The following is a 27,677-nucleotide window of genomic DNA, read 5'->3' on the forward strand; positions in this document are numbered from 1 at the left end:
TATTATAATAAGGAAGTAAGGAAAGTATTTAAACTATTTTTAGCATGATTAAATATCAAATATAGTTATTTATAACTTTTATCTTTATGTTTTGTATTGTTTCAGACTTTCTTAATTGTGTGAAAAAGTAAAAGAAAAATAATTATAAAGATTCACATATTAAAGCATATTAGTACTATTTACTTCACATTTTTAGCATATTTAAAAAAAAAATTTGCTAATTATGTTTGTCTATTTTAATTTTTGTATCTTTGTATTTATCAAACATCCTTTGTGCAAAAATAATGGAAAATAACTAAAAATATCTGGTGTAAAAAAGTACTTTAATACTTTTAGTACTTACTTTTAGTACCTCATTGACCAGCTGGGTTACAATTCGGGATATATATTTTTTTAAAACATCAAATATTAGATCAAATGAGCGCAGAATTAACTTTGCGCTTCTGCCTGTAATTGCGTCAAATATCGGACAAATTTCCACATACATTTTGAAAAGCCATTGTTTTGGAAAGTGCTGAGGTTTTTAAAAGGATTCTTGCTTTTAGTGCTATGTTTGACAAAAAAGCAAACCCAGCACCCAAAATCTGGTGTTAACTGACTTAACTTGAGCAATTCTGCAAGGAAGAATGGGCAAATATTCCCCAAGTGTGCAATGCTGGACATATCCAAACAGAATAATGGCTGTAATGAAAGCAAAAAACTGGCTCTACAAAGTATTAAATCAGGGGACTGATGACTTTTCCAACCCTGTTATTCAAGTTTTTAAATTTTATAATAATCCTTCAGAATGTTTTAATATGTTATTTTCACTTTGATGATGAGGGATATAATGTGTACATACAGCTCAAAAAAGTTAGACTTATTTTCCAGGGTGTAATATGACAAAAGGTGAAGATTTTCACAGGGTATGATGACTTTCTACATTACATTGCTTCAGTCAATATCCTGCTCACAAAGTGTTACTTTTGCTGTTAAAATGCTCTGTGTTACTCTTATTAAGGGAGGAAGCTTTTACAGCTGTGGTTTACTGCCTCATCTGTCTGCGGCTGGGGCCATGGTGACCTCACCTTTTATCTACTTAACTCTCCCTCACTCCTTATTTCCTTCCCCCTCCTTCACATGGGTTTGCAGGAGTCACATACCCCATCTATCTACTGCCCGACTCCCATTACAAATAGCTAACATTCCCCAGACATGAAGATCTATGGTTAAAAATCTTCAAAAACAAAGCAGAGAGGTTTTTAAAAACATTACAATCAGTTGACTTTTTAGTACCTCACGTTAAAGAAGCTGATTATTGAAGGGCTTATCATTCTATAAGTTGACAATGACGCTGTAAGGGAGGACATTTACTTGAACAGGCATTTTGAGCATTATGTCATATAAGTGCCTATAAATTACACCATTAGAAGTCATTCATCATCATCTCAAATGTCAGACTATGCACGATCAAAGGATCAATCAAAATATTCAATTTCATATCCCCTACTACAGAATGACTCTGTGGTTATCCCTCCATAATTGTTCATGAAACTTCAACTTTATATTGTTGGAAAACCCAAGAAAAGCCTACAAGGCAGTTCAGCATGAGCCCAAGAAAAAAGATCTGCAGGGAGCCTCTGTGACTAAAGTCTTTGTTCACACTTTAGTCTCTTCATGAAAAGACAAGCTAAGGGATGAGCCACATCGAAAGGAATCCAAGATCATGTTGCTGCATATATTTTCACTCAGTCTCAAACTGTGGCTGTCGTATCTCTGTGAGGAATCTCTGCTCTTTGTACAACAAAGTAGAATTGGTACGATTAATCTTTAGGTCTAGACAAGCAGTGACATTAACTAGCCCTATCACACTGTGTTTGTGTCTGGTGTGTTATTATGTTTGCTTTTATCCTGAAGAAGGTAATGTTTTTTTTTTATCATGTTGGTAATTTCCTTTATTAAAGACCTTGCGGTGAAAATCAAGTTTTTAATGTTGTTTATATGTCTTTGTGGTGTTTTCATTATGCTTTAAGACAAGCCATGTGCAATTGCTGTATATTTCCTTAAAAACTGCAGTGAAAAAAAAACTGCAGTGGTGTTTCTTACGTCACAAACTACCTTGTAACCAATCACGTCAACGTGTGGGCGGGCTTTAGCATATCGTTAACTATTCTCTGAAGCAGGCGAGTCTCAAGAGAAGCCAGGTTAGCCCGGTATATTTTTCTGTTGATATGCAAAACTGTGTATATTTAGCAATATAGCGGGTGGATTATTAATATGATGTACAGTATATTACGATGTTATGATGAACTATATGCCTTTCTCCACTGACATTCTATGATGTTCAAAGCGTTTCTAAGGATGCTGAATTTTAGAAAGTAGACTGAGATGGTGAATGGAACATGATTTGTGTAACATTAGCAACACATTATTAGCTGTTTGATAACATAGTCAAGCAAAAGGCTAATACTGTTATGTGTCCGACATTGTGCGACGTGATTGCGATACATAAAATGCATTACCATTCTGATAAACTGACTTTGTTGTCTGGCTATCACCAGATCAAGCTCAATTTAAGATTGAACAGTGGTCCGGGGACTCTGCTCTGTATTTTCTACTGCACACGCGAGCATAAACGAGCATAAATTAAATGACTCTGTAAGCAATTGGATAGTCCTTCAACCAATCAGACCACAAGAGGCGTGATAAACAAACATAATTCAAATGACTCTGTACGCAATTGGATAGTCCTTTAACCAATCAGACCACAAGAGGCGAGATCAACGGGCAACGACCCATCGCTTCTCTATCCGTCTGTGATTGGTTCCCGCAAAAGTGTAACAAAAGCAGTAGAAGAGAATGTACGGGTTTCCAGACTGAGTTGCAGATCAGGCTGGGTTTAATCAGTCTACTGACTTTGTATTTCCACTTGCCGTTGTTCAGCGTTTTGAAAAGTTGACCAGATCTCTGAGCTAGTGTGAGTGAGTGGAGGTGGGGCTAATTTGCATATTCATGAATCTGCATATACTAAATGGAGCAAGGGAATTGTTACAGTCAAGCTATTTTAAGGCATGAAGATTTAAATGATTAAAACAAAATTAAATATGCCATTTTGTTGATAAATAATGAGTTTTTATTATCACGGTATACAATTATTGACTACAGGGGGCCCTATTTTAACGATCTAAGTGCATGGTCTAAAACGCACAGCGCAAGTGCACTTAGGGCATGTCCGAATCCACTTTTGCTAGTTTAACGGCGGAAAAAATGGTCGGCGTGCCAGGCGCATGGTCCAAAAGGGTTGTACCTTGTCTCTTAATGAGTCATAGGTGTGTGTAAATGACGCAATATTTTTTTAAAGAGCGCGTTAGTAATAACTATTCTCCAGTCTATTTCAGTTGCCTCAAAATAGCAAAGTGCCTACAATGCGCCTGAACAGACCTCGTTTTCAGACCAGCACGCCCATGGGTGCACAGATAGGTGCAAATGCTGGAAGTGAAAATGATAACTGCGTCGGGCTGAAACAAGCAAAAAAACACTTGCGCCGCTCTTGGCACCGCATTGCACCGGGTGTATTATAGGGCCCTTAATCTAGAAAACGTAGTCCCACTATATATTAAGTGTCTTTAGCTACTATGTAAATTAATCATACAATGCACTTATTGTCTACATAGATGTGTTTACATTGCACTTATATTTTAAAAAATACCTGCAATTATAACTGTAACTAATTTCTATAATTAATTACACTGTTGAGCCTTTCCCTTACAACTTAACCCACATTTTAAATCTACCCATACCACCAAACCTGTCTCTAACCTTACCCGTATGGTATACCTATATATATTGTGTAATATGAACCCAAATGAATACAATGTAGCCTACTTTATTTTTTGGATGCAAGTAAATAGTTCATTATATACTGACTGCTATATTATGCTATAAGGCTGTTAAAATAAACTTCAAAATAAAGTGTCAGCGTTTTGAGATAAGACCAATCCTCACAGTCAAGTGCTATACAGTAGCTTGTTCCAACACACTGTACCAAACACCTGGTTTGAATCAGAGGAGGGCCACAGCCAGAATGTGCAATGTTTTCCCCTGTTGCTGCTCTGTAAACATTTAGATAATAGTATGAGACTACCACCGTCTAAACCACTTACAGCCTCCTGCATCCACACACCTATTTATCTGTTTATTTAGTTGCAGGAAGTATCCAAGCATATGTATCTTTAGATGAACAAAATGCTGCATATTTTGTAACATAAAGGGTTATGTGATTTGTATGCTGCATTAAATCTGACAAAAGGACTGCATGAAAAAAAGTGAAAGGGAACAGCTGAAGAAAAATAAATGACATCATTGTCGAGAAGCAAGGCCTCAGAGAGGGCTCGACTTTGTGTTTCTGACTCTTATCTTCCCACAACTTCTTATTTTGAGAGGAAGCTTTTACAGCTTGGGTTTACAGCCTTCTCTCCCTCCAAATGGGGCCGTGACTGAGTGTGATGACCTCACCCTGTTTCTACTAAACTCTCTCCTACTCTTCTCCTCCCTCACCCCCCCTCTCGCTTTCTCATAGTCTGTGCAGAAGTGAGGCATTGCAAGAGTCACGTTCTCCTCAGTTCCTCCAGTCTGCATCTCAAAAGTCTCTCTGCAGTGTCTAAGAGCAATTCAGACAGGACCATTTTAGCTTAAATGACTGTTAACTGACTTGGATGATTTCAGGCTTGTAAGTTTATCAGATGTACCAGAAGAAGGAGTCATGATGTTTTATTGTTTTATGGTCATCTGCTCCTCATTCAGATGATTAAAGCAAGAAGAGCAATGAAGAGGATCCAACCTTTCACTATCGGGACTAAGTTATCTGTCCCCTCCGAGGCAAAATGTTTGGATTATGTGGGCACCATCCTTCCTGTATCAGGTCTGGACTGCTGTGAACTGAGAAACGACTCAAACAATGACAATTCTCCCTTGCATCAGGAGAGAGAGTCCACATCTACACCAGTGGAGGGACTTTCAGACGATTTTAAAGAGGAAGATGACAGGGACTCTGTGTCCCCATCAGCTTCTTCCAGATCTATCAGGAAGATTGCTATGTGTTCAAACGCAGAAAGCCAGATCAACTGCCATGTCACTGACTTCAATGTGACAAACTGTGAGACGAACAAGCCTAGTACTTCTACTGAAAAGTTGTTTCTAGTTGAGGAAAGACTGACTGACAAGTCCGGTGCACAACTGGAGGTGAGCAAGAATGCATTGTTTTCATGTTCTGGACATTATGTTCCTTAGCTGTATATGATTTGCACATAGACGTGCAGTATTTTAAGTACAATTTGTGATAGTTTAATTTGTAAATATGTATTATAAGTGTATGTATTATAATATGTATGTTTAATTATATTTAGACATTCAAATGATATGAATGTACAATACATTATTGATGTGCATTAATGTAAAATCAATGTATAATATATTATATATTATAAAATTGTATAATTTGTACTATTTATAATTTGATTCAATAAGTGGGAAATATATATTAGTATATATTTAAACTTTATTTGTAAATCTATCTATCTATCTATCTATCTATCTATCTATCTATCTATCTATCTATCTATCTATCTATCTATCTATCTATCTATCTATCTATCTATCTATCTATCTATCTATCTATCTATCTATCTATCTATCTATCTATCTATCTATCTATCTATCTATCTATCTATCTATCTATCTATCTATCATCTATCTGGATCATATATAATAGTATTGATTACATATAAATATCATATATTTATATAATATAACAGGTCCTATATATCCCACTTTAATATTTTCTCCTCACTGAAGGCAATTTTAGACACACAAACAAAAAATAAACCAAACTCTACATCTGCAGGATCATAAGATCACAACATATTTTTCACAGGGCGTCACAAACCAACAGCACTCACATTAGCTCCATATTTGTTATTCTTTCAGTCTCTCGCTGTTTTTTTTATGAGCTGTTTGTTAAATTGTTACAGTTACCGCCTGCCCATGCACTCTCTCCACAAATGAGGAGTTTCCCACTGCAAAACTAGAAATGCTGTTTCTCATAGCATGCACAAATGAGTACAACAAGAACACATTGTCTTATTGTGAGAGGAAGAAAAAAACTGCGTGGATTATTACAGTTTTGCACACTGTGCTCATTGAGATGAGGTCATAGCCAGGCCTCTCATTACACAAGCCCACAGCTAAGATGAACTGGTAATTTCCACAAAAAAATGGGAAGTAGTTCCAAGCTGGAACACAGAGGGAATGATTTGAGATTAAACTGATGATCAAACATGGCACAACTACTCTAAAGATGCCAAATAATGTTGGTTGTGATGCACTTTGTGGCTAAATAAATGGCAAAAGATGCTACAGTTTTCCACAACTCAACCTCGATTCCTGTGTAAGTGGTAAAGCCACATTATAAATGTTAAAGGGCAAAAGGTGTGGTTTGCCCACTGTAGAAGAATTGTAACACCATGTGCCGCGGATGCAGTCATCGCAGTGGTGCAGAAGACAAGATCTGCAACATAAAGCACCACCGCAAATAGATGAGATCATTATTTGGAAGTACCACACCTTGCTGCAGGCTCATGTATTGTTGGTGGGCCAACAGACTCAGATCCTGCTATTAATGTGATTTAAACTAATACATCATAAAAATCCCCCCGGTGTCCTAAACACAGGTGCATAAATATGAGGTGTTTGCTGTGGAGATATCTGATACCTCTGAAGAAAACGTCTTGGCACAACTTCTTGTGAGCAATCTTTTTTGGCCTGCAATCTGAACTTCATGTACCCAAACAAACAACATGATTTTATTGCCTAACAGCTAAAAAACTGAACCAGAACTTGGTGTGCAAGTCGAATTAGTTGGAGCAACACGGAATGATGTAAGAGATTTTGGGAAATTTACGAAATGAGAAATAGTCTGTCGGTCAATAGCGTGAGGTCATTGGCGAAAAGCAGATACTGAAAAATAATTAGCGTAAAAACAACGTTCACTCAGATATTGCTATTAAATTTCACAATTATATCTCAGTAATAAAAAAAATTTAACCAAATAACTGGTGGTTGGACATTATTACTATATATATAACAAAACAAAAAAAATAATATAATTAGGAACATAAAAAAGAATGCATGTAATATTCAAGCCGCTATATATCTTTACAGACTGATCCATGGACTAAAGGAAGGAAACTAAGGAACCTTCATTACGATTATAGCATGCCACCGGTACCAGAAGACGCAGCTCACAGCCAAAGAAGAGACCTCAAGGACATCGAGAATTCTCTCATCCAACTGACAACAAGTCTGGACTTGATGCAGGTTAAATGCATTGTAAAGATGTTTCTGTTTTGTTTATTAAAGTGTCTTGTTGAACCATTACCTCATGATTGCTTAATGCATCTCCTGTGCCAGGAGGAACCAGAAAGACCTCTTCAGAACACGTCAGATGCTGTAGATTTAGGATTGGAAATGTTTAGAACAAGACAAAGCCCGGGGGACCACGTTGACAAATCGTAAGATTTCCTGGCACTATGGAGCGTAGAAAATTATTGCAGTGATTTAGTGATACAAACTGTTAGTTTCTCTGCAGGTGGCTGAAGTTGAGGTCACTCCTGAGGGACTATCATCAAGATCTCATGTTGGCTCTAGACGTTTCCTCGTTTTACCAACAAGCTGACAGCATCATCGGCAGCATTAATTGGAAGGTTGAGAAAACAAGCATTGATTAGTTTCGGCATTTAGTGATATAACACATTTATAAGTAATACAAGGACTGATCCAGAATGAATTTCGTTGCAGAGGAACCATGCATTAGCGGGCGAGATCCAAAAAAGCGACAAAGAGACGAGAGAAATTGCCTGTCAGATCAACGTAAGTCAATCCATGATCTCATTAGAGGAAATACAGTCTCCTTGTGTAAACCTGAATTTGAGAACATGAAAACATATGAACCTGACACAGTCGCTTTGTTTTTTCTATGTATGATTTCTCACTCAACCAAGTTCTAGGCTGTTGTATTAGTCTCACGCACACATTTTTTTTCTCTGGACTGTAGCATATGAACTCCAAATGAATGATGTCATTTCCTTCCACGACCCCACCCCTCTCTGGACAACTCTCTTTCCAGATGCTGAATGAGTCTGCGTCTCGCCTGTCAACTCTCCACCCAACCCTGGCCAGAAGAGTTACATGCAAACAGGCCGAGGTGAAGGAGAACTGGGCACTTCTCCAGGAGTTTCTCCGGTAAACCAGAGTCTTTTACTCCCATTGTCCTCCTGTGAACAAAAAACAATAGTAAACAAAGTACTTGGGAGCAGTGAGGTCATATTTAAGGCTTGGAATAGTACATGACATCATGCCAAAATGGAACCCATAATTGTCAACGACAAGGAGTTGAGCTGTGGTTTAGTTATGTAATGTTATGGTCTTTTATTTTGATATTGACCTATTGCAGAGTCTTAGATCATGAATGGTAGATGTTGTTTTGACGCAATTGCTATGTATTTAGTTTGGAACTTAATAACACGTTGGTCCTGAGGTTTAGCCTTTGGCAGTTTATTCGATCTTTTTAAGGTGTGATTCTGCAAGACGAATATCACTTTGAGCTTACAAAAATATTATTTTGCCTGCATATACTTAGTGAATGATTTTTAGATAATTTTTCTATTAAACCATGCACGTCTGGTTTAAAACATTGCCAATACCATTAAAGCAAGCAGTAATTAGTGGCTGAGCTAACGTCACCCTTTTAATTGACAAAATATCCCATTGGGTCATGGCTCTTATCACAGAACAGTCAACAGCTTTAGACGCAGAATTCCAGAAATACTCACAGCATTATGGAAACCCAGATTGGAGTATGACCTCTGCTCAATAGTATGACTTCTGAAAGTGTTAGAGAGAAGAGCCAGATGAATTGAATGACAGACAGGAAGAGAAAGAAAAGGTGCTTATCGATGAACAAAATGCTATAATAGCGGAAGATTTAGTCTCAGTACTGGTGCAGATGTGAGGAATAGCTCATATGTATGGTATGAAGATATGATGAGAGACAGGTACTCTGTGAAAACACATCTGGAGGAATGTGCCCGTGCAGTGAGGAAGGAACTGATAAAAAAAATAACTGTCTGAATATTTGTCATAAATCTCACTATTGAAGCAACTAATTCAGACAAACACAGAAAGTTTAAAACAACAAAGCAGAGTAAAAAAAACGATACATATGTAACGTAGGCCAGTAAGAGCGGTGCGTGTAAACCTCACTTCCCTGATCTCAGGAGGCGCTCTAGAGGCTGCGGCCTTTAGCATCCTTGTTAAAGGGTTAGTTCACCCCAAAATGAAAATTCTGTCATTAATTACTCACCCTCCTGTCGTTCCAAACCCGTAAGACCTTCGTTTATCTTCGGAACACAAATTAAAATATTTTTGATGAAATCCGAGGGCTTTCTGACCCCTCCATAGACAGCAACGCAACAACCACTTTCAAGGACCAGAAAGGTATAAAGACATCGATAAAATAGTCCGCGTGACTCCAGTGGTTCAACATTAATGTTATGAAGCGACAAGAATACTTTTTGTGGGCAAAAAATACCAAAATAACAACTTTATTGAAGAATTTGTTCTCTTCTGTGTTAGTTTCCTACGCTGTTGATGTAGTAAACACACTGCAGCGCTTCCGAGTTCTACGCCAGAATGCCGGCTTTGTATTGGCCAGCTCCTGCGTCAGCATCACACGCCCGCATCCTGAACAGCGTCGGCCAATTGTGTATTTTAACAATGTATATCCTAGTGATGGGGAGTCGACTCCAAAAGAGTCGATTCCTCGACTCTGAATAGCCCCAGAGTCGGGGTCGACTCCAGCACAGGAATCGACTCTCGGTGTCGACTCTGTTTCTGTGTCCGAAATCGCTCACTTGTTTAATAATTCTCTAATCCCTATAAAGTGCATGGCAGTTGAGTGCACTATAAGCAAGGAGTGAATGAAATGATGCGAGGAATTCAGACACTGACGTAAAACATCGCGTCAGAGAGCTGTCGCGTTGCGAGACTTTCACACACATTTATTTGAGTGCTTACTTTAGAAATAGAAAACAGTCTCAGCGACTTTAGTTTGTAATTATACATAGGCTTCCTCCATGCTAGCTTTAGTTAATTGATAGTATATTAATGCAATAAATATACATTTGGTTTTCTATGGTTAAAGGGTTAGTTCACCCAAAAATGAAATTTCTTCCATTAATGACTCACCCCAATGTTGTTCCACACCCGTAAGACCTCCGTTCATCCTCGGAACACAGTTTAAGATATTTTAGATTTAGTCCGAGGGCTTTCAGTCCTTTGAATGTAAGTGTATGCACACTTTGCTGTCCACGTCCAGAAAGATAATGAAAACATCATCAAAGTAGTCCATATGTGACATCATTTGGTTAGTTAGACTCTTTTGAAGTGTCGACAATACATTTTGGTCCAAAAATAACAAAAACTAAGACTTTATTAAGCATTGTCTTCTCTTCCGGTTTTGTTTGAATCCGCGTTTACGACGCCACAGTGACGCTGCTGACGTAAGACGCTGTGACGTGTTATCTGGTATCTATCGCACCCCTGCTATCGCACCAGATAACACGTCACAGCGTCTTACGTCAGCAGCGTCACTGTGGCGTCGTGAACGCGGATTCAAACAAAACCGGAAGAGAAGACAATGCTTAATAAAGTCTTAGTTTTTGTTATTTTTGGACCAAAATGTATTGTCGACACTTCAAAAGAGTCTAACTAACCAAATGATGTCACATATGGACTACTTTGATGATGTTTTCATTATCTTTCTGGACGTGGACAGCAAAGTGTGCATACACTACTTACATTCAAAGGACTGAAAGCCCTCAAACTAAATCTAAAATATCTTAAACTGTGTTCCGAGGATGAACGGAGGTCTTACGGGTGTGGAACAACATTGGGGTGAGTCATTAATGGAAGAAATTTCATTTTTGGGTGAACTAACCCTTTAAACCTTGTGTTCATAATCATTAAACTAAATCATTAAAAAAAAACTCACAATAAAGAAGAAACACATGAATAAGTGTACATTATTATATTTATATCTTTAACTCACCTTTTAAGACAATGATCATGTGCGTTTAGCCCCATCACTCGACAACAGCTTTTTTTATGACTTTTTTTTCCTGTGTAAAATTAGGTATCGGCAACAGCTAGGTAGAAACGTTGATAGCCACTCATCAAGTCATTGCTAAATTGGACTAATTGGGACGATCACGATAAAAGGAGCGAGGTTTTAATAAGGGGATTTTAAGGCTTTGTGTCGGGGAACAACTGCGATTTTGTCTTATTTCTGACCCTGTTTTAATGTAAAGTAAATGGAGTCGAGGAGTCGATTCCATAGACTCCTACAGTGGGAGTCAAGCATCGGAGTCGACTCCAAAAAACCTGGAATCAAACAGTAGTATTTCCTACCTTTCTGGTCCTTGAAAGTGGTCGTTGCATTGCTGTGGAGGTCAGAAAGCTCTCAGATTTCATAAAAAATACCTTCATTTGTGTTCCGAAGATGAACAAAGGTTTTACTGGAACGACATGAGGGTGAGTAATTAATGATGGACTTTTCATTTTTGGGTGAGCTAAGCGTGCCTGCATCCCATGCTGGTTCGAATCCCACTCGAAACGGTTCAAGTAGGACCGGCTACTTTTGGTGTGACATAGATGGAAGTGAGGTTTAGGGGGGTGAGTGTAACATATAGGCCAGTAACAGCTGAGTGTGTAAACCTCACTCCCCTGATCTCAAGAGGCGCTCAGCTCTAGTGACTAACTAAAATTATCATAATTCAAGTTTGCACAATTTGTTTTCTAAATTTACACCAACTGAAACCACACATAAAGTCACAAACTTCCAGTGGCCTTGGAAACAAGTAATTTGTCATTTTAAAATACAAAGCTCTGATATGAAAATCTAGATGGCGCAGACTGATATGTCCTTAACTCATTCTGCTTGCTGTCACATCATTCTCTATAGGGCACAGCTGATTGGTTCTTGCTGTATCAGCAGCCAATGAGCTTGCTGCACAACTTTCAAATACTTGGTCAGCATCTGCGTAGCAGTTTGCAGCACGCTTTCAGAAACCCTCCACCTTCCCCAGCTCCACCTGTCTAGATCTGCTATGGGTAATTCATGTAGGCTATATTGTACAGAAGCAGCATGTCATGAAGGAAATATATATACGAAAATGTATGACTTTGGAAAAATGAGGAAATAAGGGAGGAATGGACCTTAGTCCGGTTAGATGCCATATTGAATTAACACAGATGAAAAGGAGGTTGTGAGGGTGTATGTAGGTGTAGATGTGTATGCACACACTGTATAAAGGTCCTAGATCACGTAATTTTCAAAACTCACTACTTTTAAAACAGTTATGGAGTTTTCGTCTGAGGAAAGTTTTCTTTTGGAAAAATGTTTTGTCATCAACAAAGGTACAATCCATTGACCACACTGTATTCTATCCCTCACAGCCTCGTTTTCATGCCGTGAGCCTGACTATGTGAAATATTAATGCATATTCTTAAATGAATATGTTTGGGTAATTGGACTATCTCACTGGTAACACTGCTTATCTCTTCATCACGGCACCTGTTAGTGGGTGGGATATATTAGGCAGCAAGTGAACATTTTGTCTTCAAAGTTGATGTGTTAAAAGCAGGAAAAATGGTTTGACAAGGGCCAAATTGTGATGGCTAGACGTCTGGATCAGAGCATCTCCAAAACTGCAGCTCTTGTGGGGTGTTCCCGGTCTGTAGTGGTCAGTATCTATCAAAAGTGCTCCAAGGAAGGAACCGCCGAAAGCACCAACAGTGGGGACGTGAGCATCAGAACTGGAGCACGGAGCAATGGAAGAAGGCCTGGTGAATCACATTTTCTTTTACATCACGTGGATGGCTGGGTGCGTGTGCGTCACTTACCTGAGGAATACATGGCACCAGGATGTACTATGGAAAGAAGGCAAGCAGTGTGATGCTTTGGGCAATGTTCTGCTGGGAAACTTTGGGTCCTGCCATTCATGTGGATGTTACTTTGACACCTACCACCTACCTAAGCATTGTTGCAGACCATGTACACCTTTTCATGGAAATGGTATTCCTTGGTGGCTGTGGCCTCTTTCAGCAGGATAATGAGCCCTGCCATAAAGCAAAACTGGTTCAGGAATGGTTTGAGGAGCACGAGTTTGAGGTGTTGACTTGGCCTCCAAATTCCCCAGATCTCAATCCAATCGAGCATCTATGAGATGTGCTGAACAAACAAGTCCGATCCATGGAGGCCCCACCTTGCAACCTACAGGACTTAAAGGATATGCTGCTAACATCTTGGTGCCAGATACCACAGCATACCTGCAGAGAGAGTCCATGCCTCGACGGGTCAGGGTTGTTTTGGCAGTAAAAGGGGGACCAACACAATATTAGGATCGGTGTATATTGCCATGTTGATGGCACTAATTATTGTAGGTGGTGCTATACACCAATTGTTTATTCTCCATTAAATGAATAAAGAACAGGACAAATTTTGCTTACCAAACACTTTTATCTGCTTTTAAAAATGTCTATAGCAAAAGTATCACAGGATATTAATTTACGTTGTTTGGAAAAAGAAAAAAAGCTGTTCTTGCAGACATTAGCTTTTTTTTTTAAATGCAGCCAACAAGCCATGTTGGCTTTGTCGACAGAGCTGGTTACATTCCTTTTTGTCTCTTTTAACAAGTCCTCTATCACTAGCTCTGCAAACACACCTTTCCTGAAACTATGAGCTAACCAGACAAGAAGGAGGTGACATCATTGCTTGCATATCCTGCCAACAGTAATATCTCCCCAAACCAAAACAATTGCTGCAAAATTTCGTCCAGCATTACATAACCAGCAGAGATATGATGTTAGTGATCTGTGGATATTTTTGTATTTTCAATCTGCAAGTTGTTAGCATTAAAGATTTACAGTCTACTGACTTGTATGGTCTAAAATGATATGTTTGAAATGTTTGAAGAGTAATGATGCCTCGGTGGTGCCATTAGAGGTAACGTTTTGTTCCACTTCTGCAGGAACCAGAAGACAGATGTGTGTTCCAAACGCCCGTCAACTTTACCCGCAGATCCTCCAACCACATGTCCTGACTCACAGAGCTTTGCTAGAAATGAGGGTCACAGCATAATGGGAAAAGACGTCAAAGAGGAGCAAAACCGTCTCAGAGGATTTGAGGTAAGCTTCACTGCCTCCAAAAACATATGTTAGCATGTGATTATGAATGACCAGTCATGACCACATAGAAAAGTAGATTGGTGTTCGGTGTTCGAAATTTCTGTTCGGTGAGACAATCGTTTACAATGAGGCTTTAAACTTATCTCACTTGACAGATGACCTTCTAGATAATGATATTGCTTTAGTTTTTAGTTGCAAAGTTAGAAAAAAGTGAAGCGTTCAAATTATGCTTTAGAATTATTGGAAAGAGAATGTAAATGACCTTCGGCAAAACCACAATTGAATGCTCAAATCCAGTGAAATTCACTTTCAAATTGTCATTTCTGTCAGGCCTGTTTCTGCCCCAGATTATACCCCCCAAAAAAACATAAAGTAATGTGAGATGAAGTTTAAGATAATAAAGTCACATTTAATATATAGTCACAATTAGCTTATGCAAATACACAAATACATGCATGTTTTTTATTTTAAATTGAAAGTGTTCTGAATGGTTTTAAGCACATTGTCACAAGGTTGCTGAGATATTTTAAGTAGATTTAAGCATGTTGCCATGCGTTTGCTGAAATGTTCCAAGTAGTTTTAAGCATGTTGCTATGAGGTTGCTAAGGTGTTTTAAATGGTTTTAAGTATGTTGCTATGTGGTTGCTAGGATGTTTCTTACCATCCCAAGTCAAAACATGCCACCCATGTGTGTCTGTGATATTCTGGTGTGAATGATCCAATATACAATGGGGCTGTTGAATGCTTGAATCTTATGTTGGTTGATGAACGTTCTCGGCTAAAGTAGTTAAAGGGCAGGTCTTGACCGCATTACATGTCCATATCACTTCACCAAAGGATTTTGGTTATTTCAAAGGTCCTTACAGCCTACAACAAAAAAACAAAAAACAAAATTCACAACGACACTGACAAAGTAAATAAATATAGTAAAAACGACAAATTATGTCCATGTTTTCTCACTAGCGAGGTAATAACGGCGCTGTTCTTGAAGCAGATAAATGTAGTTTCGCTATTAGTAGTTTCGCTGATGCTGAATACTTTGGCTGAAGCCTCCATTACTAGCTCTAAAATGACGTTTTGGAATTGGCAACAGAGGCGTGAGATGAGATTCGTAAGAAATTAGTTCAGCACACAAGAGTGTTTTAAGGACAAAAACCTGACAAATGTCTTTGAAATACAACATCTGAACAATGTCTTGAGGTGTGGTAACTGTAGTATAAGTGAAATAATTGACTCCGGTCCGTTGAATTACAAGAAAATAATGCACTCCCAAGGTGTAACGGCCACAACGCGCATCACCACCTCGGTGTGCATTATTTTCTGATAATTCAACCGTTGTCAATTATTGCTTACTTAAACATAATCTATGCCTGAACATGTATTTCTGCAGTGCTCTCAAGGTCTGTGGACTCATAGGATGTGGAGTCCAGTTGAGGAATGTTCTGCAGGGAGTCGAGGCTCACTGTCGGAGAGCAGCTGTTCCAAGCTGGACAATATCTCTGAAAAACAGGACAGGAAGAGGTGCAATTCGTTTTTTATTTCACAATGAATATGTGGATGACTGATGAAGTAAATGATCCGTAATTGTGTGATGTCATTTCATACAATGGATTTCAAGATGCAGTTGTTGAGTAAAAGTTTGATTAACGGTTAATGCTTTCCCAGCTGTATCGGCCAGATGGCTCAAACAACCTCTGTTTCCTCTCAAGAGTGTTTCATACCCAATAAGCTGGTGAAAGAGTCGACGACATCCACTGGAATTGTAATACTATTTTAAGATTTTTTCATATACACTAAAATGATTGATATATATATATATGATCTCACTTATCTCTTTTCATCTCCTTTTGGAAATTTAATAAAGAATGAAGAAGAGCATGACTGCTCAAAGCAAAGACAAGACCGCAAAATAGAGGAGCTCCTAAGCCAGGTGGAGGTCCTTTGGGATGCTCTGCAGACGAAATACGGAGAGAACAATGAGACTGAACCAACGGAAAAAGAACAAACCGGAGATAAAGCCGCACAGATGGTATCAGAACTCACACTTTCAAACCATCTCCCGGAAAATGTAGAAGGCGGCAGTTCAGGAATGCTTGAAAAGTTCCTTGAACTTCTGGATCCCAGCGGATATCACAAAAAGAGTCAGGTAAACCAAACATCATATGCAGTATAAAACCTCCATTATACAGTAGTTTTAAGTGTAATTATTCCCCCCAAAAAATTGCATACTCGATTTCATACTCATAACAGTGTTTCTGTGTATGATTTTAGAAAATGTAATGAGTACAGGACCAATTATAACATTATGAATCTGCTTTAGAATGTTTCTGGACCACTGCATAGGCAAGAAATGGCTGAGGATGCAGAAATGTCACTGGATCTACTGAGTCATCAAACTGACCAAGAAAGATCACAGAAACAGGACCAGACCACTGATGAACTTCAAAGCTCGGTAAAATATGAACTTGTTTCACAAAGCGATGTCCAACATCAACCTCATATTAAAGATACATATAAATTAATAACATGCACAATATTTCACTAATTTGCATCACACTGCTAATCATTTTTCCAGAAATGTTTTATTTTTCCCAAAACATCTATTACAGTATGGCAAATGTAAAATCTAAAAATGATTATATCATTTATTATATAGTATAGTAACTATTAGTAGTTACTTTGGGACTATTTGGTTAAAATACTACTACTACTACAACAACAACTACTACTACTAATAATAATAATAATGGATAAGAAAAGTAAAGTTAATGTAGAGAAAAGGTCTAGCATCATTGGTTTACAGATGCCAATTGGTTGATATTTTATGAATTGCCATTATGACATTGACATTTAAAGTCAAAGTGTCTAAATACTTGTTGTGGCTACTGCATGTTTTTTTCATAGTCAATCATATATCAGTTAAGAGCAGATGTATCTCTCCTCAGCTATCTAATCTAACACTGCGGATAAACCAGCACCTCTGCCGCTGTGCTGAGCTCAGTATGGACCTCCTGGACATAGAAACAGATATGGCTGTGCTTTGTGACTCCGACCTCAGTGGTCTGGAAGGGCTACAGGAGCAACAAGATGACCTAGAGGTCAGATAATGAAAATAATAAATTGACTAATTGAATGTAAATAGATGTTCATTAAAGGGATAGTTCACCCAAAAATTTAAATTGTGTCATCATTTAATCACCCTCCAAACACGTTCCAAGCCTGTAGGAGTTTGTTCTGTTGAACACAAAATAAGATATTTTCAAGAATTTTTGATAACCAGACAGTTGATGGTAGCCATTGACTTCCATAGTATTTTTTCTCCTACTATTTGCTACCGTCAACTGTCTGGTTACCAACATTCTTCAAAATATCTTCTTCTGTGTTCAACAAAGAAAGAAACTCATACAGGTTTGGAACAACTTATATAATGACAACATTTTCATTTTTGGGTGAACTATCCATTTAACCTTTGCCTGCAGTCGTTAAAGATGGGCCCAGCTTGCTAAGATTAAACAGTATTCAATTATTTATGGGCTAATTATAAGGGATTTGTTAGTTATAATTTTTCCCAATGCACCCTGGAATGGATTGAATGAACTTTAAGTTATGAATGTCTAACTTTTAATCATGTTGTCAGTCTAATTTATAATTTTTTTGTCGCACAAAGACTCATTATAATATCATTGAGTCAGAGGTGAGAGAGATGGAGAGACTAGCCAGTCTGCTACAGGTTCCTTCCCCAGAGGAGAGAGACCCTCTCAGGGAAGAAGTTCAGGCGATCCTGCAGGCTTGGGAGGAAGTAGGCCGTAACATGGCTGAGAACAGAGGCCGCCTGGAGAAGTTTCACCAGATTCAGGACTACTTTGAAAACTATCTTGCCATGATGTAAGAAAGAATGTCTGACTCATTTTGATCATTATACATGTTTAATGTCAACAACTTAAGCAGGAAATACTTTCCCATAAGTGGTATTACTGTTATATTATATTATAGGACTGAAGTGATAATTTGATACGGTCTCTCTTCATGTGTCCCGTAGTACGTGGACAGAGAACACCAGATCCTGTATCCTTGCTGGCAGCTTTGCCTGGAGAGAGAGTGAAATTGCAGAGATTGATCACTGCATTGAAACAAAGCTGGATGAGTTTAGCAAACTGGCTGCAGCTGGTCAAGAACTTATGCAACATGAGAGTCAGTTTAAAGACATTGTGAGTGTGTGATTGATTTACTCACCATTGCCACATGGTCATCTAAAAGCAATGTCAACTGTCTAAATATGCGGTGTCCATCTGCAGAATGTTAGTTATGGTGATGTTTTCTTGATTACAATCTTCCTGTCTCTAGATCAAGGAGAGAACAGATGAGTTGCAAAGCATGCTGGGATGGATCCAGGTGAACTGGCACACTCAAAGAGAGCAGCTTGAAAGAAACAAGGATGGGGGACCAGAGTCAACAAATGATCCTGTTGAACAGCAGGTTTCTAGATTTTGTTTAATCATTTATAATTTAAAATATGTAAGGGATAATATACAGTCATGTGATTATTATGGTAAAATAAGCCCAATCAGCATCTTGTATCACCCTGAAGGGGTCTATTTTGCAATAATGGCCATCTGACTGCACATTATCTTGCTTAATACACAAAATGTTTATTAAATTAACAAAAAAAGGACAACATTTATATAAATAGCTTAGTTTTTTTTAAAAATCACAGCCAAATGTCATTTTAGAAAAAGTAATAATTTCAAATAATGAAAAAATAATACATTTTAATATATAATAATCAAAAAGCTATTATTTTTATGCTTTTTTTTTAAACTTATTTTCCCCTTGTTTAGGCTATTCCTTTCAAAAATCCTTCTGATAGTCTGTGCATTATAAATGGAGCGGTCAAAGGAGGTGCTACTGAAACACAGTCATCTCAAAATAACTTCGAGCAACAGAGAGAGAGACATGATGTGTCCAGTGTTGTTAGTCAGGAGCCCTGCCTTTCAAAAACATCGCTAGGCTCTAGCATCTGTCTCATTTTGACCTTTGATGAACAGTCTTCTGGCATCAACCAAGTGACAAAACAATGGTCACCCAACAATGTTGAAATACACGAAGAGTCATCAAGCAGCATTCAGGCGGACACACATCAATCACAAGACAAAAACTCGATGCAAATGCAACAGCCACACGATATGCTTCAGGTGAAATGGCCAAATGAATCAGTCATGAGTAAAGAGACCAAACAAAATTCATCTTGTTGGAATCTTGGACAATTGCAAAACAAAAACCATGGAGAACCCGTCCAGTCACTAAGCGAACAGAAAGTATCCAGCCTTTTGTCCTCGTGTGACACTGAATCATCTTTTTGCAACCACTTAACAGAGAATCTGCAGTCCATCAACCAATCTAATCTGCAATTCTCACCAGACACTGATCCGGTGCAAAAACTATCAGAGATACCAGTCATGCATCAACCACGAAACCCTCAGTCACCAAGCTACAAACAATACTTGACGCGAAATGTGGCACACAACAATCTAGAAACAAACCAAAACCAAAGCGACGACCACCTGCGGCATGAAGTGGCAGCTGAAGTCACTCATAGAGTAAGTAAGACTTCAAAAACTGTGTTGTTAACTTCAGACACATTCCAAACTGAGCTCAAAGCTCGCACACAAACCAGACATGCATGTGCTTATTATTCTCCCGGCTCTGTACATCCTGTCCCATGTGGTAAAACAATGACCTCATGATTAAGTTTCCATGGCGTGGCTTTGAAAAGCCTCCTGGTGGTGTGTATTGTAATAATGCGCTGTGAAGCCTGCACATGCCATATAGGATTTATTAACTTGGCATGCAATCATATTAGTCATGCTTCAGCTATTGCCATCCCAGCTGTGTGTGTATGCATTCAAGAGCCGTGTGATTTCCAGGTTACAGAATGCTTGTGGGCCATTACAACTGGCCGTGGGTTTGTTTTTATGAGATTGTAAGTTGCACCTCAGCTAATCTAAAGTTCTGCATTCATCTTTCAATGGCAGGTGTTCACGTATTTACACGTCTCGGATAGTTACAGATCTGCAGGACGAGTCTTGGAGGTCGAATCCCCACCACATGCAGAAGGGCAGGACATGACAAGTTCCTCCTCAGTTCATTCGCCCTCCTCGTTTTCGCAAAATGTCACAGCTGAAGGAGGATTGGTTTACAATCACAACAGATTCAAGGCAGGTTCTGTGTTCAAGATGAAAGAGCCGATCAGAAGTAAGGAGGATGAGCAGAGAAGAAACTCTACGCTTGGCAACGTAAGATTGGAAAGGTCTGGCAAATCTTTAAGCATTTTCAGGCGGAGGTGTAACACTTGGCCAGAAGGAGAACGGAGAGCGAAAGAAAGTCCTTCAAACTCCAGTCTTCAGGTTTTCATTAAAAAAAACATGTTACCTGTGGATTCTGTCATTGATAACAAATCCAATCCTTTTCCAGAAGACAATTTGCCTAATGCTGTCAAGACTTCAAGCGGAGCAGTTAAAAACATCTGCTCTTATTTGTCTCTAGGATCCACTCTTAGCTTCAGTCTTCCCAAGCGCTTTCACAACAGTGTCTTGGACATGGAAAATAAAGAGGAGATTGAACCTATACAGATTTATGACTCAAACAACCAAACATTACCCTCAACTCAAACTCCACAATTAGAACTGGAGGTGGAACCAGTGATTCATATGAGACCAACTGAAATAAACCTGGTAGATACGGAAGATCTTGAAGATACAGAAGAACCTGAGGTTGAGACCCAATTAACCAAATTGAACCAAGTTTATGAAAGCACAGAACCTGTCTTGAGGGATTTCACATTGGTTGAAAATGAAGGACCCAATAATGATTCCTCCAGCTTTCACAAAACCTCTCCTCCAGTGGTCAATAGTTCCCCGTTGGTCAGCCAGAGAAGGCCTCTATGTCCTTCTTCATCCTGTGGTCACAGTTGCTTTAGTGTTCACACCAAAATAAAAGACCTGGATGGCCACTTATACTACACGTCCAAACACATGAAGATAAACTCCTCAGAAAAATTGTTCCCTAATGGCCATGGCTCCCGTAAGAGCAGCCGTATCATAAACTGTGGTGTGAGCGACTGTGCGGTGTGTTTCAGTGATACAGTGAAAGAGACAAGAGATGACAGTGCAGAGAAACCAGACATCAGGACGGAGGAGCTTCTTCAGCCAGGGCACTGGCTGTTCCAGCAGGAGGAAGAGGAACTGGAAGATATCTGGAGAGGAAAAGTTGGTAATCTCACTTTAAACTGTGTTGTGGAAAGAAATACAGATGAAGAAACCAGAAGAGGATTCTTACAATAAAGGTTAAAGGACTAGTTTACTTTAAAATGAAAATTACCCCATGATTTACTCATTCTCAAGAAATCCTAGGAGACCTAGGCTACTTCTTTCTGATGAATACAATCAGAGTTATATTAAATATCCTGTCTCTTCCAAGCTTAATGGCAGTGACGGGGTCTATTGAGTATGAAGCTCAAAAAAAGTGCACCCCTCCCTCATAAACGCCTACTCTCCGGTGGGTTAATAAAGGCCTTCTGAGGCAAATCAAACGTTCATATTTAAACATTATAAAGTAAAATACATAGCTTCCGCCAGATCGTCTTACGTAGCGCATATTCAACTTAAAGGGTTAGTTCACCCAAAAATGAAAATTCTGTCATTAATTACTCACCCTCATGTCGTTCGACACCCGTAAGACCTCCGTTCATCTTCGGAACACAAATGAAGATATTTTTGTTGAAAGCTGATGGCTGAGAAAGGCTTCAGATAGGCCTCCATTGACATTCAGTACATTTACACTCCCAAGACCCATAAAAGGCACTTAAAATGTCGTTACAAAGTCCATCTCACCACAGTGACTCTACAATAATTTTACGATGAGACGACAATAGTTTTTGTGCGCAAAAAAAAAATCAAAATAACACCTTTATCCAACTTGTTCTTGTCCTCCGTGTGTGCCTCCACGACGCATGCGCGAGAATATAACGCAGATCCGGCGTTCAGACACATGACCCAGAAGCGATTTGTTTACAAGCAGAGGAAGACGCGCGTATCTAAGCTGTTGAATTCTACATTGATCGTGCTTTAGGTCTCGGCGTAGTTTTCAAAATGGGGTTAAAGTGTGCATTTCATGGATTCCCGAACCCCGGCGCTACGTCATATTCTCGCGCATGCGTCGTGGAGGCACACACGGAAGACAAGAACAAGTTGGATAAAGGCGTTATATTGTTGTCGAATCGTAAAATTATTGTGGAGTCACTGTGGTGAGATGGACTTTGTAACAACGTTTTAAGTGCCTTTTATGGGTCTTGGGAGTGTAAATGTACTGAATGCCAATGGAGGCCTATCTGAAGCCTTTCTCAGCCATCAGCTTTCAACAAAAATATCTTCATTTGTGTTCCGAAGATGAACGGAGGTCTTACGGGTGTCGAACGACATGAGGGTGAGTAATTAATGACAGAATTTTCATTTTTGGGTGAACTAACCCTTTAAGAAAAAAGCCTACCTGGCGCGACCCACGACGTATGATGTCGGATGTAGCGTAAGTGTTTTAATAATAATAATAATAATAATAAACTTTATTTTCTATAGCGCCTTTAAAGTTACATCTCAAAGCGCTTCACATAAACATTATGGACAGTATAGAATACAATAAAGACAATATAAAATACATAAAAAAAACAGTAGGCCTACTGTAGTTTGTTTAATGTAGATTTCGACACTCCCGCAAGTAGCGCATTGCAATAATCAATGCGAGAGAAAACAAACGAATTGATCAGTTTTTCAGCTACTGAAAATGATAGCATGGGGCGCAATCGTGCAATATTTCTCAGATGAAAAAATTAAATTTTTACCATATTCTGGACATGGGGATCTAAAGTTAAATTTTTAAATTTAGTCTGAAACTCCAAGGCGGTACCCTCCACCATGAATGTGTCTGTGTTAACTTTGCCAATTTGTTGGGGTGAGCCAAGCATTATCTGAACTGTGAGCGGCGTTTTACACTTTCTTCATAAGTTGAATACGAAAGTTTTACTTTATAAAGTTTTAAATATGGATATTTTTTCTTACAAAACCCATCATTTCGCTTCAGAAGGCTTTTATAAAATGCCATTATAAAAGTCATATAGGCTACACCTAGAATGGCTTGAGGGTGAGTAAATCATGGGGTAGTGTTAATTTTAAAGCAAACTACTCTTTTGACTGATATTGAATTAGTCATATATTTTGTCTTGTTTTAACTGCATTTTGCACCCGTATAATGCCTATATAGATTATAGTCCAAAGGTATTTTTATTTTATTTATTTTTTACAGAAGAAACGGCTTATTAAATTGACCAGAAATTACATTTACAGTGTTACAAAATATTACATTTTTTCAAATTCAGGTTTGCCATCACAGAAATAAATCGTCTATTAATTGGTCATCACTGAAAATGATTTGATAAAATACGAGACAATTGAGTAGTGCTGATCTTTTTAGACACTGACATGTCGTCATTAGGTTAACTTGTGCCATATTCATATTAGTGGCCAGTTGTAAATTTAATTCCATAATAAATAATTACAAAAAAATATATATATATTAGTGGCCAGACTATGTGACCTGCCCAAGTGTGATTAGCAAAGTGATTAGCAAATAGCTCCATCTGTTGGGCATGCGCACAGTTCAGATGATTCTTCAGTAATCCACTGAGCAACATTTTTACTTTTTATTGAGCAATTGCTATGAACCATAACACATCTAACATAATATGTGAATTTGCAATGGAGAAGTACAGGCTATGCATAAAGAGTTACTGGAATTGTATACATTTTATTGGTGGGACACCTGCAATTCTGAATGAAGAGATGGAAAAATTCAGTGTCTGTAATTGCATTAGAAATTTTTTCCGCTCCGGTTATTAATCATGAAATGAAGTGGCCTTTATTACATTGACTAATACTCCAGGCTGAAATAATGACAATATCTCATGGGGATAACAGGGAAATTGATCTCCATGTTTGACAGCTGTGTTGGGCCCTAAACACAGCTTTCAAAATTAGGCCAGTATTTCCCTTTAGACCTAAAATTTGTTTAAAATTAAGTATATGAACGAGTATATGATATGACACATGCAGATTTATAATGAAAAACAAATGAACAATTACGTTCCCTTTTTTAATGGCAGGTTAATTGCTTTTTTTTTTTAATTGCAGGGCTATCAATTAAAACCAGCATGGGACAGGTAGCACACCCACTCCATGGATGAGATGGTTATTTTGGCCATGTAACCCCGTCACATCATTGGCAAGATGGATTATTTCATGGATGGGATCGTTTTGGACATCTCACCATTTATCTGCTGTGCATTTACTATGCTGTATGTGTATTATTATGTTTCAGTTGTATTCTTCTCTATATCAACATAGTAAATTGAATGCAAAACTGTCATTCTGAAGGTTGATCCTAGATCTATAGACAACAATGCAGACACACAATACAAGTTTGAAATTGCCATTGCCTAACTCCAGGTGGAGCCCTTGTCCCGCTTATGCAGCATTAGGTATGCACAGTGGAAGGGTCAACCCATGTACAATTAAAAGGCACCTCTGTGCACACCCATTTAGAGCTAACAACAGAATCATTAGACCCAGAGACATCATGCTGCTGATTCACTGAAGAAATAATAACAAGACTGTCATCAGAAAAGACTTGCATATGAATGATAGTCTCCTTTATAACCAGACTCTATTGTAATTTACATCTGAGAAAACAGTTTGTAAATCACTATCATGGAGCATATATGCCATTGAAGGGATTATTAAGGTGTTTGTGTGGCCATAAGGTGGTGTTTTGTTATTCTCACAGTTACATTGTTCACTATTTTGCACAAAATAAAACTGAAACCAGTCAGCTTGTCGGTGTGATTTATATGCCGATTGATTCAAGCCAAGGTAAATAAAACATGTAATAAATTTAGGTCACTGTAAAAGTACTTTACAGTCTAGGAAACACAACCCTCGTCAAGATATAAGATGACACACAGGGTAGCTCCCATCAGATCTAAAAATAACGACATTTTACTAGTGTGTGTAAGATTATTCATACTAATAATATGAGGCTTAAATGTGATGAGAATTCAAATTATGGTAAATTAACCCACTCTTGCATGCATTCGCCTACAAAAGCTTGATTCAAATACATTTTGAAGAATTTGGGAGCGTCTTCTTAGGTATGCTGCCTATTCATCATTCATCAAATTCATCATAGACAGTTTTTTGTGTAAATATTTACTGTGCAATTGAGTTACTATACAATATATTGATGTCATAATAGTAAAAAGAAAATGTAACAATTTCATTATACTACTTATTGTTAGACATGACATTTTTTTACTGGCTATTCAACTTAGATGTCAAGTAAATACTGTAGGGTAGTATTTAATAATGAATTACTCCAAATTCATTCTGTCCATTTCCACTGTATTCATGCAAAATGTTGCCTCTAGGCAAAAAATAAATTTGTGCAAATCCTCATTAAAATTATCCATAACTGTTTTTAATAGGTGATTAACAGCTCCAAGGGGGGAAAATGTCTCCTCCACATCAGAAAAAGTTTTTAAAATGACCACCAGGATGTAGTGTGACCAAGTCAAAGCATTTTGCTTGTGTATTCAACGTCATCCCCGCACTATTAATTGCTATCTAGTATGCATAATGTGATTGTAAATACAATGGGTTTGTTAATCTGAGGCAATTTCATGGAATAAATGATTGTTAATTTACAAAATACATTCATTAAAAATGTAATTTAAAAAGTGGAGAGATATAGAACTTTATCTATCATCCATAAAAAAAATATTATTTAATTGGCTTATTTGCATGGTAGATGCAATTTACTCAACACGAGACTACATAAATGAGTCTCACAACATCGTTCTAAACAGCCCCTTTAAAGTTAAAGGGCGAGATTGACAGGCCAGATAGCAAATTATAATCCTCTATCACAGGAGGAGGAGTTATGTCTACGCCACGGCGAATCAGCGCGTAGAAGAGGCGGGCTTTGTGCCTGTGGGGCTGTCAGTCAGCCGCTCGCTGTGTCCTGAGATCTGTTGAGTTGTTGCGCTTCTATTGTGGAAGGCGCGTCTCTTTGGGAAATAACGCGTGTGTTGACACAAGGAATCGTTGCGTTGTATAATTTTCACATACAATGGGATTGCCGTCTCGTGCTTGGCGAGGTAAGATGACTAACAATTGATTCTGTCTCTTGTATTTGAACTTGTTCCGATAGAAACTTTTTCTTAAAGGTGAACTCGGGTTTTGTCCATACAGATCCATCCGGCTCCACAGCGCGCGTGTGTTTTTGGTTTTAACAATAGATGCTTTTTAGGAAAGCATCGGGAAATAATAAATTGCTTTGTTTTAGATAAGGACAATTCTTTTGGGTTTTAATATATATGTGCCGTTGCTAATGCACATTAACAGCGGGCAGTTTAGTAGCATTATTCAATCCAGTGTTTGGGAATAGGGGGAGGTAATAACAAAACATCCTACAATACTTTGACAACACATTTGTTTGCACTCCAGTTGTTGTACATCTGACATTTGTGTGAAAATGTTCAATATTTATTCTCTTTGTCGTTTTCTTTTCACTTTAAAACTTGTTACATCGACAGTTCACCCAGAAATAAAATAGTCTTAATTTACTCAATTAATTTCGTTTTAAACCCTTGAAATACAAAGGTAATCCATCAATCGTTATATATATAGCGTATATTGCAAGTTTTGACGCCATGTGATAGCTTTGTGTGAGGAACAGGCCGAAATTTAAGTCGCCATCCACTCTCCATTCACTTCAGTTTAACGCTGCTACGGAATTGTTCAGTCAATGAATTGAACTCCAGAATCGGATTAGTCTGATTCGTGAACGAATCATTTCCCGTGTCCGAATATGCTACTATAGTTAGCATAAAGTGTGTCAAATCAGTAGGTTGACAGAATACTCAGTTTCATAAAAACAGTAAGAAAACTGTCTATGGTTCAAAGTGTGGAACCAGCCATCACTTTGCTATCCCATAAGGCTGAGGAGGTTAGATTCAAAAAGTTGAAAAATAAAAAAAATCCAACATGTGGGATGTTATGTTAGCATGTATTGTTGTATGTATACTGCATACTTGCTAGCAATTCAAATTACCTGCTATTTCTGCAATCTGCAAATTAATTAAAGAAAAAAATATGGCTACGTCTCCCATAAAATCGCAAAGAAGCGCTAGGGCAGATGTCACAATCTTTAGTGAACGACTTTTAGAATAATTATTTAGTTATTTCCTTGCACAAAGGTATCGTAGGGCTTTAAACGGCTCAGACTATTTTTAT

At 38.2% G+C, this 27,677-nt stretch overlaps 2 protein-coding genes across 8 annotated transcripts in view; both read left to right on the forward strand.

The window, feature by feature from the left end:
* Window positions 1-4,557: 4,557 nt before the first annotated feature.
* On the forward strand, window positions 4,558-25,214 carry LOC307142862 (uncharacterized protein). 6 transcript variants are annotated; one of them, XM_079844014.1, is made up of 18 exons: window positions 4,558-5,220; window positions 7,198-7,353; window positions 7,447-7,547; window positions 7,625-7,739; window positions 7,834-7,905; window positions 8,162-8,277; window positions 14,124-14,280; window positions 15,671-15,801; window positions 15,946-16,042; window positions 16,145-16,426; window positions 16,601-16,732; window positions 17,226-17,378; window positions 17,948-18,165; window positions 18,320-18,488; window positions 18,625-18,756; window positions 19,119-19,877; window positions 20,313-21,622; window positions 24,519-25,214. In XM_079844014.1, exons 1-17 carry the CDS (start codon window positions 4,783-4,785, stop codon window positions 21,618-21,620), a joined length of 4,536 nt encoding a protein of 1,511 aa, XP_079700140.1. In that variant the 5' UTR covers window positions 4,558-4,782; the 3' UTR covers window positions 21,621-21,622; window positions 24,519-25,214. The 6 variants fall into 6 exon arrangements, with proteins under 6 accessions (XP_079700140.1, XP_079700141.1, XP_079700142.1 ...); XM_079844015.1 differs by having other exon boundaries at window positions 20,313-21,549; XM_079844016.1 differs by having other exon boundaries at window positions 20,313-21,545.
* A 1,191-nt stretch (window positions 25,215-26,405) lies between these two features.
* sipa1l2 (signal-induced proliferation-associated 1 like 2) overlaps window positions 26,406-27,677 on the forward strand; it is a 77,301-nt gene continuing 76,029 nt past the window's right edge. Inside the window, exon 1 of one of the 2 annotated variants that reach the window (XM_079844795.1) lies at window positions 26,406-26,539. The gene's annotated coding sequence lies outside the window, so the exon portion shown is untranslated. The remainder of the gene's footprint in view (window positions 26,540-27,677) is intronic. The other variant, XM_079844794.1, reaches the window with a different exon arrangement.

This window comes from Gobio gobio (genome assembly GCF_949357685.1).
Source record: "Gobio gobio genome assembly, chromosome: 19".
Taxonomy (NCBI): domain Eukaryota; kingdom Metazoa; phylum Chordata; class Actinopteri; order Cypriniformes; family Gobionidae; genus Gobio; species Gobio gobio.

What these genes read in the sequence shown, in the direction of transcription:
- LOC307142862 (XM_079844014.1), top strand. Translation starts at nt 4,783, where the DNA reads ATGATTAAAGCAAGAAGAGCAATGAAGAGGATCCAACCTTTCACTATC. An exon ending in GGGGACCACGTTGACAAATC is followed by an intron (nt 7,548 to 7,624) that starts GTAAGATTTCCT and finishes GTTTCTCTGCAG; the next exon opens with GTGGCTGAAGTTGAGGTCAC. An exon ending in GATATCACAAAAAGAGTCAG is followed by an intron (nt 16,427 to 16,600) that starts GTAAACCAAACA and finishes AATCTGCTTTAG; the next exon opens with AATGTTTCTGGACCACTGCA.